At 33.0% G+C, this 13,714-nt stretch overlaps 1 protein-coding gene across 2 annotated transcripts in view; it reads right to left on the bottom strand.

Annotated features, from left to right (window-relative positions):
* Nucleotides 1–914: 914 nt before the first annotated feature.
* The window catches only part of Atg5 (autophagy related 5), a 125,363-nt gene continuing 112,563 nt past the window's right edge, over nt 915–13,714 (bottom strand). The window contains exon 8 of one of the 2 annotated variants that reach the window (XM_046430609.2): nt 915–1,675. In XM_046430609.2, the coding sequence (XP_046286565.1) occupies nt 1,539–1,675 (137 nt within the window). In that variant the 3' untranslated portion in view covers nt 915–1,538. Of the gene's footprint in view, nt 1,676–8,130; nt 8,154–13,714 lie in introns of those variants that run through there. The other variant, XM_058575321.1, reaches the window with a different exon arrangement.

Below are 13,714 nucleotides of genomic sequence, written 5' to 3'. Positions count from 1 at the left end.
TAAAATGGCACCTCTCATTTTATTTACATCTGCCATTTCTTTGTCTATTTTTCTGCAATTGATACCTCATGTTATTCTTTTTGATTGTGCCTTATAATTTCTATTCCAGAATATTTGATCTTTGGCCAGTCAACTTTATCTCATTCTGTGAGTAAATTTACTAAAAAGCAGTAAAAATCACAAAAGGAAAAAGAAAACAATAAGCACTAGCAGGATCCCATTTGAACAATCATATAATTTTTTTTTTATAAGAAAAGCATTCATTTTTATTGGGTAATCTAAAACCATTCTTGTATGATAATATGTGTCTTTCAGCATACTCAAATGCATTGACATTCAATATGGACAGCAAGCTACTCACAAGAAATCAAGGTAATACACAAATATGTTTAGTTGGTAGAATCCCAGCAGCCTATGACAATGTGCAGCAAACTTTCCTTATAGTGGATGCGAACTCCAGTAACATCTGGATATTTTTGGTAAAGTTAAGGAAAAGCTACTGCAGTCAAGAGATAGGTAATCTTTAGACTTCAAAGATTGGCTGCCAGGGGACCACAGTGAAATATTAGTCCTGGAGCCCAAGAAAAACAAGAAGATGAAAAGGAATGGATTTTTCCAAATATGCAAAATTATTTCATACAGATGCTTAGCGTACTATGATTTGACAGGTTTACACTGATAAACCAAACAGCAAAGATAAACATTTAACATTATTTATAGCTTCAGTGATAGAGAACACAGGTTTTAAAATAGGCAGCAATAAGTTCTATGATAGCTCCTGAGACAAGTTATCCTATGCCCTGTATCCACCCCATGCCAATGAAAAAATGGAAACAGAATAAAAAGTGATTTACTGTATGGGAATCAGAAAGTACATGGAAAGTGACAAAACTGTATGTTATTAAACGACAAAACATATTTTGAGGCTTTATTTAAAAATCTCTCACTGTTCATTATCAAAGTACAAGATTGTTTGCATACCAAGAGACAGACTGTAAACATAGGAAATTTTCATTAAGGAAAGATGGGTTTACTGTAATTTGATCTTTTACAAAAAATTACTGCAAGTTATTGATAACAGAATTTCTCTTTTACTTTCTTAAGTCTAATTCTCTTGAAAATTCAACCAATGTTTCCATTCTGTTGAGCTAAAGTTCAATCATGGTCACCTTAGGAAATACCCCTGTTTATTTGTTAATCAGAAATACAAACTGAGTGGCACATATTTCCATTGTCTCCTCAGGCCAAAGGTTTCAGCTTCATTATATTTTACAAGAAAACAGAAGACCTGCAGTGGCCCTGTTAAGTCTTTCACGTTGAAGCTGAGGTTTAATGACGGCAGTGGAGGAAAGCAGAGGTGATGCAAAGCAAGACCAGCCCAATTGCCTTATCTGACATGGAATCTCTTTCCTGCTTGGCTTGCAGCAGCAAAGCGTTTCTGGTCAGGTTGCCTCCACCAAACCTGATTGAATCAAAGAGTGACATGCTCTGGTAAATCCTGTTTCAGGGCGATTCCTTCCAGACCAGGAGTCGGTGCTTCACTCTGTTTGTTTGGGGATGATGCTAATATGAAGAAAATTATCCGGATAACTCAGATGTTCACTTAGCCACTGCAGAGGTGTTTCCAACATTGGCTCAATTCCATGAATCATCACTTGATTCCTTCTTTCCCCATCTATTCCAAGAAAGAAATCCAACAATAATCAATAGGAGTCAAAACCAATGAAGAAAAAATAATCTGCTGCATTTTCCAAATCTTTAGTGAATTAAATAGATTTTAAACCTGTTTTGTCCCCTGAACAGGAAATGCAGACATGGAGAAAGTTCACATGTTGCAATATGTATCACCCAAAACAGAAACCTGAGGGTTACAATGAATTCTGATAAAAATTCTGTTGCTATATGTGAAAGTATTCATTCTTTCTTAATTACTGTGCTTACCTAAGACTGACGTTAGTGAAACTATAGTGGAGAAAACAGAAAATACTCACTGACCAAATTATTGTAGTTACACATTAAAAATTATATATGGGGATTAAAAATGACAAGTACATGCAGTCGGTCCATGTATATTTTAAAAATGTAAAACAAATGTGACTAGCAATCATCAAGAAATGAGATCAGCATTTCAGATATTGAATAAAACAGACAGGAGCTTTGGTTGATTTTCAGTAAAGTGTCCAAGTATAACTCAAGAAGTGTTAGAGACAATATTAGAACAACAGTTAAAGTTTTAATCAGAAGGAACTAAGAGTCTGACTGGGGGATTCCTGTCTTAAGAGTCATGAAACCTGATTGATTTTTGTTAATACCCATTCACTAATTAAAGGATACAGGAATGGGGGTTGGAGCTCAGTAGTAGAGCACTTGCCTTGCACACGTGAGGCCCTGGGTTTGATCCTCAGCACCACATAAAATAAATAGATTAGTAAAACAAAGGTATTTGTTTTTAAAGGACATAGGAATTGCTTTTCTTATAAATTCAAATTTTATTTCTACTTAAATATAAGATTATATTTTTGTTTTCATAATAATCAGAAACAGAAACACTCTATTATAAAAGGAAAACAAAGAAAGAAAACTCCAAACTTCTCCAAGGAAAAGAAGAAAAAATCCCAACAAACAAAAAGCAAAAAAACTAAGAAGCTTTCTTTTACTCTTTTAACATAACTCTTGTTGAGTCTGCTTTTGGTCTCTTCAAAACACAATGTTACATAGTGGGGTAGGGAGAGGGAGCATGGGAGGAATAGATGAACTCCAGATAGGGCAGAAGGGTGGGAAGGGAGGGGAGGGGGCATGGGGTTAGAAATGATGGTGGAATGTGATGGACATCATTATCCAAAGTACATGTATGGAGACACGAATTGATGTGAATATACTTTGTATACAACTAGAGATACAAAAAATTGTGCTCTATATGTGTAATAAGAATTGTAATACATTCCGCTGTCATATATAAATAAAAATATTAATTTAAAAAAAAGACACAAAATCTCTCAGCTTCCTGGAGATAGAAGGCAAAATTAAAAAAGGGGAATTCATGGAACTCAATGAGGGAGGAATACCCCACTTTTCCCTTCTGCTTTACACAAAATGACTTTCCAATCCTAGTGCTATTATGTTGGGCAAAAGAAGCAAGAGGATGTGTGCTAATAATAGCTTGGTTGGTACCTGAAACAAGGTCTTTTTAAAGAAATATTTAGACTTCCTATTAGAGGTAGCACAGTCCTAGGAAGTGACAGTCTAATAGAGGACACAAAAACATAAGAGTTGACAAAAAAAGAATACAAAAATAAAAACCTAACAAATATACCACCAATTCTAAATACAACCAAATAAACAATATAAACAAACCCCCAAGGTACTGTGTTATAGTTTAACTCAATTTTAGGAAAACATATCACCTTGTATGCCACTAGTCTTAAAAATGCTTTAATCATTTCAATTCTTCTAGCAGACTTTGTTAGATACTTTTTTACAGTTATGATCACAGCATTAATATGATTGGTTTTGATAATAATGGCATGGTTCATCTATAAATAAAAATTAAGCTTTATACAGGATACTACAGAATGCATATTATTAGTACTTTGGGAAGACTTTTTAAAATTAGCATTTAAACAGACAAGCCCTCAATTATTTGGAATGATTCATTCTTTGCAAGTTCTAGATTGCCAAGATTTTACTGTATTAAATCTTTCTTAGAACATTTGAAAACTTTTTTGGTATAGTTCTCTATATTCTTAATATATGCTTCTTTGAACTATTTCAATATTCTCAGAATCTTCCTCCTACTTAGCACTGAGTCAAAAAATGAAAGAGTAGTGGTGTAAAAGTTCTTAAAGTGTAAAGTTTTTTTTTTTCTTAAGCCAGTCACCTTTAGAACTTCTCAAACAGAAGATACAAGCAGCAATTCAATATCCAAAACACTGTGCCCAAAGCAATATTTAAAAGAAAGCAAATAAAATATTCCATAAAATCCACTGATGCAGTGTGGTAGAAAGGCAAAAGACTAACTTTATTGTCATATCCCTAAACAGAACAGTTTAGGATGTGAAATACATTTTGTCACTGTCTACATATGTCCAAATATTTCCCCTGTATTTATCTTTTCTGTTTTCTGACTTCCCTCAACATAATTGTAAGCAGTGGGATTCTTAGAATGGGATAGCAGTTCCCTTGAATCTACTAAGTTTCTCTCTTACTCACCACTGCAGCCTCAACTGGCTAGCACAGAGCCAGTCCATAATAATTACTCAATAAACATTTTCATACAGATGTACTAGATACATGGGTATTTACTATACTATTCTTTCAACTCTTCTATTTGCTTGAAATGTTTCAAAAAAAAAAAAAAAAAATCCTGGCTAGAGAAAAATGTTTTCACAGCTTGGACAATTTTGTTGCTGGTAGAATATACAGTTCAGTTCAAGTTGTTTTGAAAACAGTTGAGATTTATTTATTTATTTATTTTTTGGTGGTGGTACTGAGGATTAAAACCAAAGGTGTTCTACCAACAAACTACATCCCCAATTTCTTTGCATTTTGAGACAGGGTCTCACTAAGTTGCCCAAGAACTCGTGATCCTCCTGCCTCAGCCTCCCAAGTAGATGGGATTATAGGCATGGGCCACCATCCCCAGCCAAGAATGGTTTCCGATGGCTACCTTTACTTACTATGTAGAAGAGCTTAACTTGTAAAGACTGCTTTGGTTATTAAAACAACAAAAAGTAAATGACATTTCCAGGTAAACCAAGCAGTATATATACTACCACCTTAATTCATACCACCATAATATTAACAAAGCAGGATCAGACAATTTGGCAATATCTGAACTAACAAAAACGAACAATAAACAATGTATATTTAATTTTTTTCTAAACAATATAAAGGAAACACTTGCTACTGCTAAAGTAAACTATGTTTTTGGTAAATATGTCTTTGTTTCAAAATGGGAATCTAGAACTTAGTACCTGGAATGAGAAACATGTCACTACAAAGTAAATGACTCAGGAGAAAAAAACGTTACTGCATTCCTCTCCTAGTCAGGGCTTTTTTTTAAAAAAAAAAATTGTTTTGTTTTGATTTTTTCGTGGTACAGGGCACACTGGGCAAGGATCACTACCAAGCTACAACTCCAGTCTCTACTTGGGCAATTTTACATAATATATATTTTGCAGTACTGGGGAATAAACCCAGGGGCTCCCAAACACTGAGCTTTATTCCCTCCATTTTTATTTTTGAGATAGGATCTTGCTAAACTATTGAGGCTGGCCTTGAATTTGCAATCCTCCTGCTCTAGTCTCTAAAGTTGCTGGGATTTCAGGTGAGCATCACTCTGGGTTTTTTTTTATTTTTAAAGTTAGTTTAACACATTTTAAATTAGACAAACATTTCAGATAGTAATCTAGTAAACTAGTTCTATTTATTTAATACATGTCATTTGTTAGGAGTAACTTTGATATAATTTCAAATTTATAGTGAATATTTTCTAATAGATTTTACTTAACACAATCACACTACAGTTATCTATATTAAGAGATAATATAATACTATTAAGTAGTCTATATTCAAATTTTACCAAACATCTCAGTAATGTATTTTTTTCCCCTCAGTCTAGTATTGTCTTACTGCATTGTGTTGCTTTAACAAAATATATGAGACTGGGTAATTAATGAGAAACAGAAACTTCTTTCCTTTTTTTTTTTTTTTGGTACCAGAGATTGAACTCAGGGGTACTCGACCACTGACCCACCCCTAGCCCTATTTCGTATTTTATTTAGAGACAGGGTGTCTCACTGAGTTGCTTATTAGTGCCTTGCCATTGCTGAGGGTGGCTTTGAACTCGCAGTCCTCCTGCCTCAGCCTCCCAAGCAGCTAGGATTACAGGCCTGCGCCACTGTGCCTGGCAGAAATTTATTTATTATAGTTTTGGTGGCTGGGAAATTGAAGTTCCAGGTGCTGGCACTGGTATGGGCTTCTGTGCTATGTCTTCATATGGTAGAAGGTAGAAGAGCAAGAGAGAGAACCCATTCCTGCAAGCCCTTTATAGCAGGATCAATCTGTTCCTTTTAAAGGACTGACCTCTCCAGCACATTTGTATTTGGGATTCAGTTTCCAATGTATGAATTTTGGGTGATACACAAACACAGAAGGACTCTCACATTGCATTTAATTTTTATTTCTCTACTTTCCTTTAATCTGCAACCGTTTTTTTTTTTCTTTTAGACATTCTTTGTATTCTCTGACAATTTTAAATAGTATATTTCATTATTTTGTAGAATGTTCACATAGCATTTTAAAAAACCAGTACCTATTTTAAAGTGAACAATTTTAGAATTATTTCATTTGAATAAAAGTAAATTCAGATATATTTTGGTTATATGAGTAGAATGATAGGAATCACACATAGAAACAAGAATAATTAAATAAAAATCAGGAAGTAATTTACAATAAGTATATCACATGATATATACAGGTCACTAATGAAAATTACTAACTTAAAATATCAGCAAAATCTTACCTATACGTAAAAATGTTGCCTACATATAGGTAATGCAATGAATACAGTAATATACAATATAAATGAGGAAGAAAAGAGGTCTAATCACAGACTGATAGTTTCAAATCCTAATCTCTAAGGCTGTATGGGATACGCAAGCAAAGAACCTGGTAGAGTCTATTACAGGGCCTGAGCATGGTAGATATTCAGTAAAGTGATTCTCTTTACCACACCTTCCAGGGTGTCAAAAATATTATTTATCAAGGAAATGAAGACAGAAGACAAGTTTTAAGAAGGTCACGATTTGCTACCAAAAGGCAAGGAGTCTACAATTCTCTTCTTAAATTTACAGTTACAGGAGTAAGTTAATTCTTTTAATACCAGATATATATATATATATATATATATATATATATATATATATATATAAAATAGATTCAATTTCACTGTTGAAAGAAAGACAACAAAACCAGTCAATGATTATACTAAATAATACTTGAAAAAAATCTGAAAGCAATGTAAACCCTCTGGATTAATTTCATAGTGCTCAATGTTTAAATTTAGTAAAACATGCAGAAGTCAAATGAGCCCCAATGTACTATAGTTATACTATTTCTTAAAGTTATACTATTTAAAAAACTTTATAAAGATTCTTTAAAAAAATACAAAAAACATTCATATAGGAGACAAAACTTTTAAAATATTTATGACACACATTTTATGTACATTATTACTTGAGAATTTACACAAAGTGATGATTTGCCTGTCAAGAGATTTCTATTGCCAATGGCTCATAAGCTTTTATCCTTGCATTTTATCCTCATTTCTAAGCGTATTTCAACAAGGAATATAACCTAAAGCTCTTTTAAAAAGAGTTACTTGATTTCTAGTGAGATGCTTAGGTTTTCTTCTTATAATTAATAAATAGACCAATGAAATCTCAATTTAAAGGAGGCTAAAGAAATGGATATCTTCAAGGGACAGAAGCTTTTAATAGGAGAATTTCAGTTTAATTAGATAATTTTTTATTAAAGTTGATACTTAAATATGGAAAATAGCTAGTCAAATGATATAACCATTAAGTTAGTATTGTGGCTTTATATCTATATTTTATGATTTAGGAGTAAATTAAAGCTTCTGAAAAGTATTTAATACTTCAGAAAGAATTTTAAACAAAGAGATGAGCTTTTTGATCACCACTAGTCTGAACGATTTTGTTCTAGCTGACAAATTCTTTAACCTCTGATACGTTCATTAGTAAAATGCCAACTAATTGAATCCATTGACATGAAAAACCACAGGCTGAAATCTGAAGTGCATACATCATGCTGAAGGATTTTGACTCAGCCATGGAGGTAATAGTCAGTGAGGTCAGGTCAAAGGGGGTTAAACCAAGCCAGGATATAGCCAGAGGAATACATCAAACACTGATTTTAAAAGGGCAATTAATCTTAGACAGAAATGCTTCCTGGGGAATGAGATCTCAATCTTAAGAGCACACTACATGATGTAGCAGTAAAAATGAACATATACAAGCTTACAGAGCTTTTATCCTATGATCACAAACAGAAGGAGAGTGCTGTTTATCAGAGAACTACAAACCCATTTAAAAATACTTACATTAACTTCTTCCGGATCTATATTCACTTAGCTGTACAGGTTTAATGAAAACATATACCAGTAAATATATTTCACATATCTTTTTTTGTGTATAAAATCTTATTTTTGCCCCAAATATTTCCAGAATCTTGACTTAATATTAATCCTGAATTATTTTTAAACAAGAATTACAAAATATGTCTAATTAATTCTTATACTGACTTTTGCTTGTAATCATATTTTTTAGTGGGGAGGAGAATATAAACCAAACAGTTTTTAAAAACACATATGGTTAATTATAATTGTAAAAAGAAGACTGTATTAAGTGATTATAAGACCATTTTAATAAACTCATGAAAAGCCTTCTGGCAAAACAAAAATAAGGTAATAGATGTTAAGCCTTAGCTACTAAAAAAAAATTAATAAAACTTGGAAATCATAGGTTCAAAGTGTTTTGGATTTGCTTTCACAAAATGACTCAGTAATTCCAGCTCTGTATGACAGGGACCATTAATATTTGTCAAATATGAATTATAGAATAAGTACAAAGCTGATTGTTTTACTTAAAGTATAGATAATAATTGTGTTATTTTTCTGGTACTGGGGATTGCAAACAGGGGATTGCATGTAAGATCTAGAAAATGCTAGACAAATACTCTACTTCTGAGTTACATTCTCAGCTCTTTAGGAATTTTATCACTAGGTTGCCCTGGATGGCCCCAAAACTGTGTTTCCTGCCTTAGTCACCTGAGTAGCTAGGAGGCACAGCTGGCCATCACACTTATATGTGGCCAGAATGAAGTCCCACAAAACTTATTTTAATGAAGTGATGACTTGCTTTTACTTGTTTGCATATATTATTTTGGCAAGAGAATTTTGCTTTTTGTTGCTAAAGATGGAATAGTAGTCAAGAAAAGTTTTGTTACCTACTTTTGGGAAAGGTAGGTTATTTCACTTAGCTTGAGATTAAGATAGAGAACAATAATTGAGGGAAAATCAGAGGCATCTTTTGTTAGGCCCAGTAATCTCATCATCTCCATTAATGGAGAATGAAAATAATCATTTCTATTTCTTTGATTTTAGAAAAGACAAATAAATGGGCTTAAATTAAGAGATTCTGTATCACCAAGAATAGCCAATGGTGCATGTGTGGGGAAAAAGCAGAGATGAAGAGAGAATGAAGTAATCAAGGCAAAGAACTTGACCCATTTAAGTTTAGAATTTATGACAAATTTAAGAGAAAACTTAATTACCCAGTTTAAGCTAACCTAAAAAAGTTAAACACGACTCTAGCAGACCTTTGCTCCTAAAGGGGTATATTTGAAAACTTTCAGAATTCCCACTGTGACTCACATCAATGAGGACCAAGAACAGTAAGATCCAGAAAGTGCTGAGCCAAAAGGGAAGGCTTTCATTATAGCCAAGTGAACCAGTTTGGTGTTGGGGTCACACTATCTCAGTGCATTTACAAATATACCTTCCAGTGTTACATGAGAATAGCAACAGCACTAAATAAATGAATGATAAGCTATTTATAGTCTTCTCAATGAAAAACTTTCCTTTGTACCAACAGCATGCCATAGTCTCCTGATGGCCTCTTGCCTAAAATAGTTTTTATATTTTAACAAGTTATATAATGAGAGTCAAGCTGAATAAAGAAGATGCAATGACTAGAGATACTTGAGTGAAATAAGTGTCTTTCTTTTTTACCAGAACCACAGTTCTAGTATTTCTAATTATGTTCAGAAGTTAACTTCTAAAGAAATAAATCAATGGCATGTAACTCTTGCCATAACTTCAGATATTCTATCTCTATAAGTAGCTTCAATATTGGCTCACATTTAGAGTTCATCATAGATCCATACTACCAACTACTATTTTGTATAGTGGAATTACGAACAAAAACAAAACTTCCTTAAAACTTGACTTCATAAATTTCATAAGCATATTTCTCTTATTTGTTAAAAAATTTTTAAAAACTTGGAAGATACAAACAAAACAAAACAAATATAAAAACCTTGGGAAAAAACAGGACTGTGAAGGCGAACAGCAAAAATACCTTTGGTTTATTTAATTCTATAACCAAATTATGAGACAGTTAACAGGTAACATCCTTGTTTGATAAACTGAGTAATCTGGATTCATTAAAAACAATTTCCCAACTCAAACCATATGAAGATATAGAAAGACATTATTCATTTAATTCAAATTCTAAATGAATGCAAAAAGCACTAGTGAAATTATAAAAATTATCAGTTTATCATAAGCACTCAACCTGAGGAGGTTTGGGGGACTGCAGTCCTATGTTTCTATGCCATGAGTATGCAAACTGAAATGCCAATTCGTCTGGGGGTCCAGAGTCACCATGCAGATGACTGACAACCCTAAGACATCAATCAACTAGCTTTAATACTATCTGAACAAGTGGAGGCTATACCTTGTAAAGTGAGCATGAGATTTACAGGTTGTTTTCCTAACTGCTTTCTATATGTAAATTAATCAATCACAACATTTAGCTCACGTCATCACACAATCTAATCATATACAGCAAAGAGTTAAAAATATGAAAAAGGAGAAAAAATATGAACATGCCACTTTCTTTTTACAATTCTGTGGTTTCTCATAAAACATATTAAAATTAAAGTAATTTCAGTTTTAAGTTAAACTGCCTAAATGGGGCATTCTAATTTCCCAGCCTCAGCTTCACTTAGTTCCCTCAGTGCCAACATTTCTGATCTTATCAAATACTTCATGCTGTAAATGGGGGAAAGACTGAAAAACATTTCTCCGTCAGCAAACAGAGTAGGGACATTTTAGCCCACATATTACCTGCCAGCAACCAGCAGCTGGTTAGCTGATGAGGGATTCTACAGTGGGCATATGTGACCTGATCCCTTCTCCTTCTCATCTAATTTCTGCTCATCTTTCATTTAAGATTTCTAGGTGGTTCCTAATATGCTTTGAATATCCCTAGTCCTGCACATATTACAACTGTAAATCTTTCTATCCACTGCAATTACACCAAACCTTTGAATTGCTGGGGATTGTATTATACGATTTACCTATCTTAGTATCCCCAGGGCACAAGATAGTATATACAATGTAAAGAAAATGAATACTGAATTTTTAACATTAAATGGAAACCAAAAGTCAAACTGCAGTTGGGAAAGGAGTAAATACATTCTCAGGAAGAAGACCAAAAATGGAAAGGGGAAACCAAATGGTTACAGGACTGTATTTCTTGTTGGGAAAGATATTGGGAACAATTACTAATTTGCCATGAACACAGGTCTTTCCTACACATGTGCTCTACTTGTCCAACATCAAATATAAAATAAGGTTAAGAGCAGCCTAATACTTACAGAGAACTGATCAATGGAATCTTAAAATATATTTTTAAAAAATGAGAATGAAGGAGCTGTGGTGGTATCACTCAGCGGTATCGCACTTGCCTGGCATGTGTGAGGCACTGGGTTTGATTTTCAGCACCTCATATAAATAAATAAAAATAAAGGTCTACCAACAACTAAAAAAAAAAAAAAAAATGAGAATGAACATTTGATAATCCTAGCTTACACATATATATTAGAAGTCTGGGAAATGAAATATGATTAGACAAAGTTTATGTCTTTTGTAATCTCCAAAATAAAAACAAAGTGCTATGATTTTAAATTTTTGTTACTGATATTTTAATATATGTTTTTCATAATGAACAAAGAAAGAAATATCTCACCTCAGGTCTGGTACAGAGGCTTAGATCTGAGTCATTTTAATTACAGCTGAAACCACAAAAACAATTTACCTGAGCTCACCTTTGGTTATTTCCTCTTACCTGTAACTTGGCTAACTCCCCTAGCCACTTGCAAATCAAAAAAGAAACACACAAAGCAATTCGTCATGATTTACTTCATGAGAACAATGACCTAAAGCACGTCTTCATAAATATTAGTACATGATACTTTTATATGATGAAATAAAAAAAAATTCCTTCACAGCTGAATCACTTCTTGTAGGTAGTAGTAGACAATGGTGCCACATAACTTTTACAAGTACTTTCTCTTTTTATCATGTGATGATCGTCAGTTCTTATCCACACACACCCAATTTTAAAGTCTTTCGCTTTCAACTAGAGTGCAGGTGTGTCAAAATACTTTACATTTTATAATATTACAGGTGCACTGAACCAGTTCTTTACTAAAACAGTGACTTGGTATTTCTGAATATTCTCCACAGGCTTTTAAATGACAATTACTTTCTAAAAATATCCATGAAGTGAGAAAAGGAAGAGGCAAAGATAAATTTTTCTAAGGAAAAACTATGGGTGTAAGGAAAAATATTTTTCCCTCTTGGAATGAAACATGCCATCAAAAGAACCTTAAAAGTTTAGGTATTATTTGTCATTTCAATGAAGTCTGAGTCCTTCAAACAATATGAACACTTTACAGTTGGGGGGGGGGGGGGATGTTTACAAGGGACTCACCTAAAGCACTGTTTTGCCATGAGCCTTCATAGCCTTGAAGGTTTTATAACTGGCGTATGTTTGTTTCTCATAGTTTTGTAAAAAAAAACATTTTTTTCCAAGGAAAGAACTGTACTCATACAAAATTTACCAAGTCAAGTTTTAAGGAAGCAGTTTTGTTTTTCTTTCTGCTTGCTCATAATCCCACTATATAAAGACAAGTACTAGGTTGTTTTAGTACCAATTTTAGAATAAACAGTTTAAGAGGTAGGTGTGTGGATTAAAATCAGCCACCTCACTGCCCCATCTTCAAATAATACAAGGGAAATCACACTGTTCCTTAGAAAAGGATATACAGACAGGGAAGACTAGAAACATAGGAGAGAATAAGAATCTTTTAAAGAATAAATAGCATCACACGTTCCTGTGCCATTTTTGTGTAAGGTTGTGTTAATCTTATATATATTGTTTGGCCTGGGTGAAGGAATGGCAAAAGTGAGCATGAAAAACACATTCTGATAAGGGGCATCAGACTGATTTCATTTATATGACTGATGTTTACAGTTACCATTTTAATAAATTCAACATAAAGAGTGGATAGAATTATATACAAAAATGCTAACAAAACAAAATAAGCACAGTAGAAGTTCAGGTTCCTAAGATTACTCAGGGAATAACAATATCTTTAAAGGAGAATAGCAGATAACATTTAGGTGCTAAACAAAAATCACACAATGAATAGTTAAAAAAACACCAGTATTTTCAAATGATATTTTCAACTAAAATCTGAAAGTATTTTTTTTTAAAAAGAAGAGAAAATGAAAATGGGCAACCACAGTAAAGTAAAAAAACCTACAGTCCAGAAGGTGAAGATCTGAATTCTAAACCTAATTTTCTAATGAGCCAAGAGATGAAAAATTAAGAGACTAAAAAATAGAAGGCTCTACTATGACTATTCAATGATGTCAAATGCAAAATTAACTCCTAATTTCTTTCCACCCTTCTCTAATAAGTTTCCGCTACTCAAATACACGTGACATCTAGAAATAGGCAATCATGAAATAAAAGTGAATTAAAATTATAAATTCATAGTTAACCAAAGAAACAAAATAAAATTTTAAGTAAGTCCCCTGTCCTGGATTAAAAAGAACTGT

This window comes from Marmota monax, unplaced genomic scaffold (genome assembly GCF_021218885.2).
Source record: "Marmota monax isolate L192 unplaced genomic scaffold, Marmota_monax_Labrador192_F-V1.1 WCK01_AAM20220418_F8-fsc00013, whole genome shotgun sequence".
Taxonomy (NCBI): domain Eukaryota; kingdom Metazoa; phylum Chordata; class Mammalia; order Rodentia; family Sciuridae; genus Marmota; species Marmota monax.
This window is presented reverse-complemented; position numbering and strand designations above follow the sequence as displayed.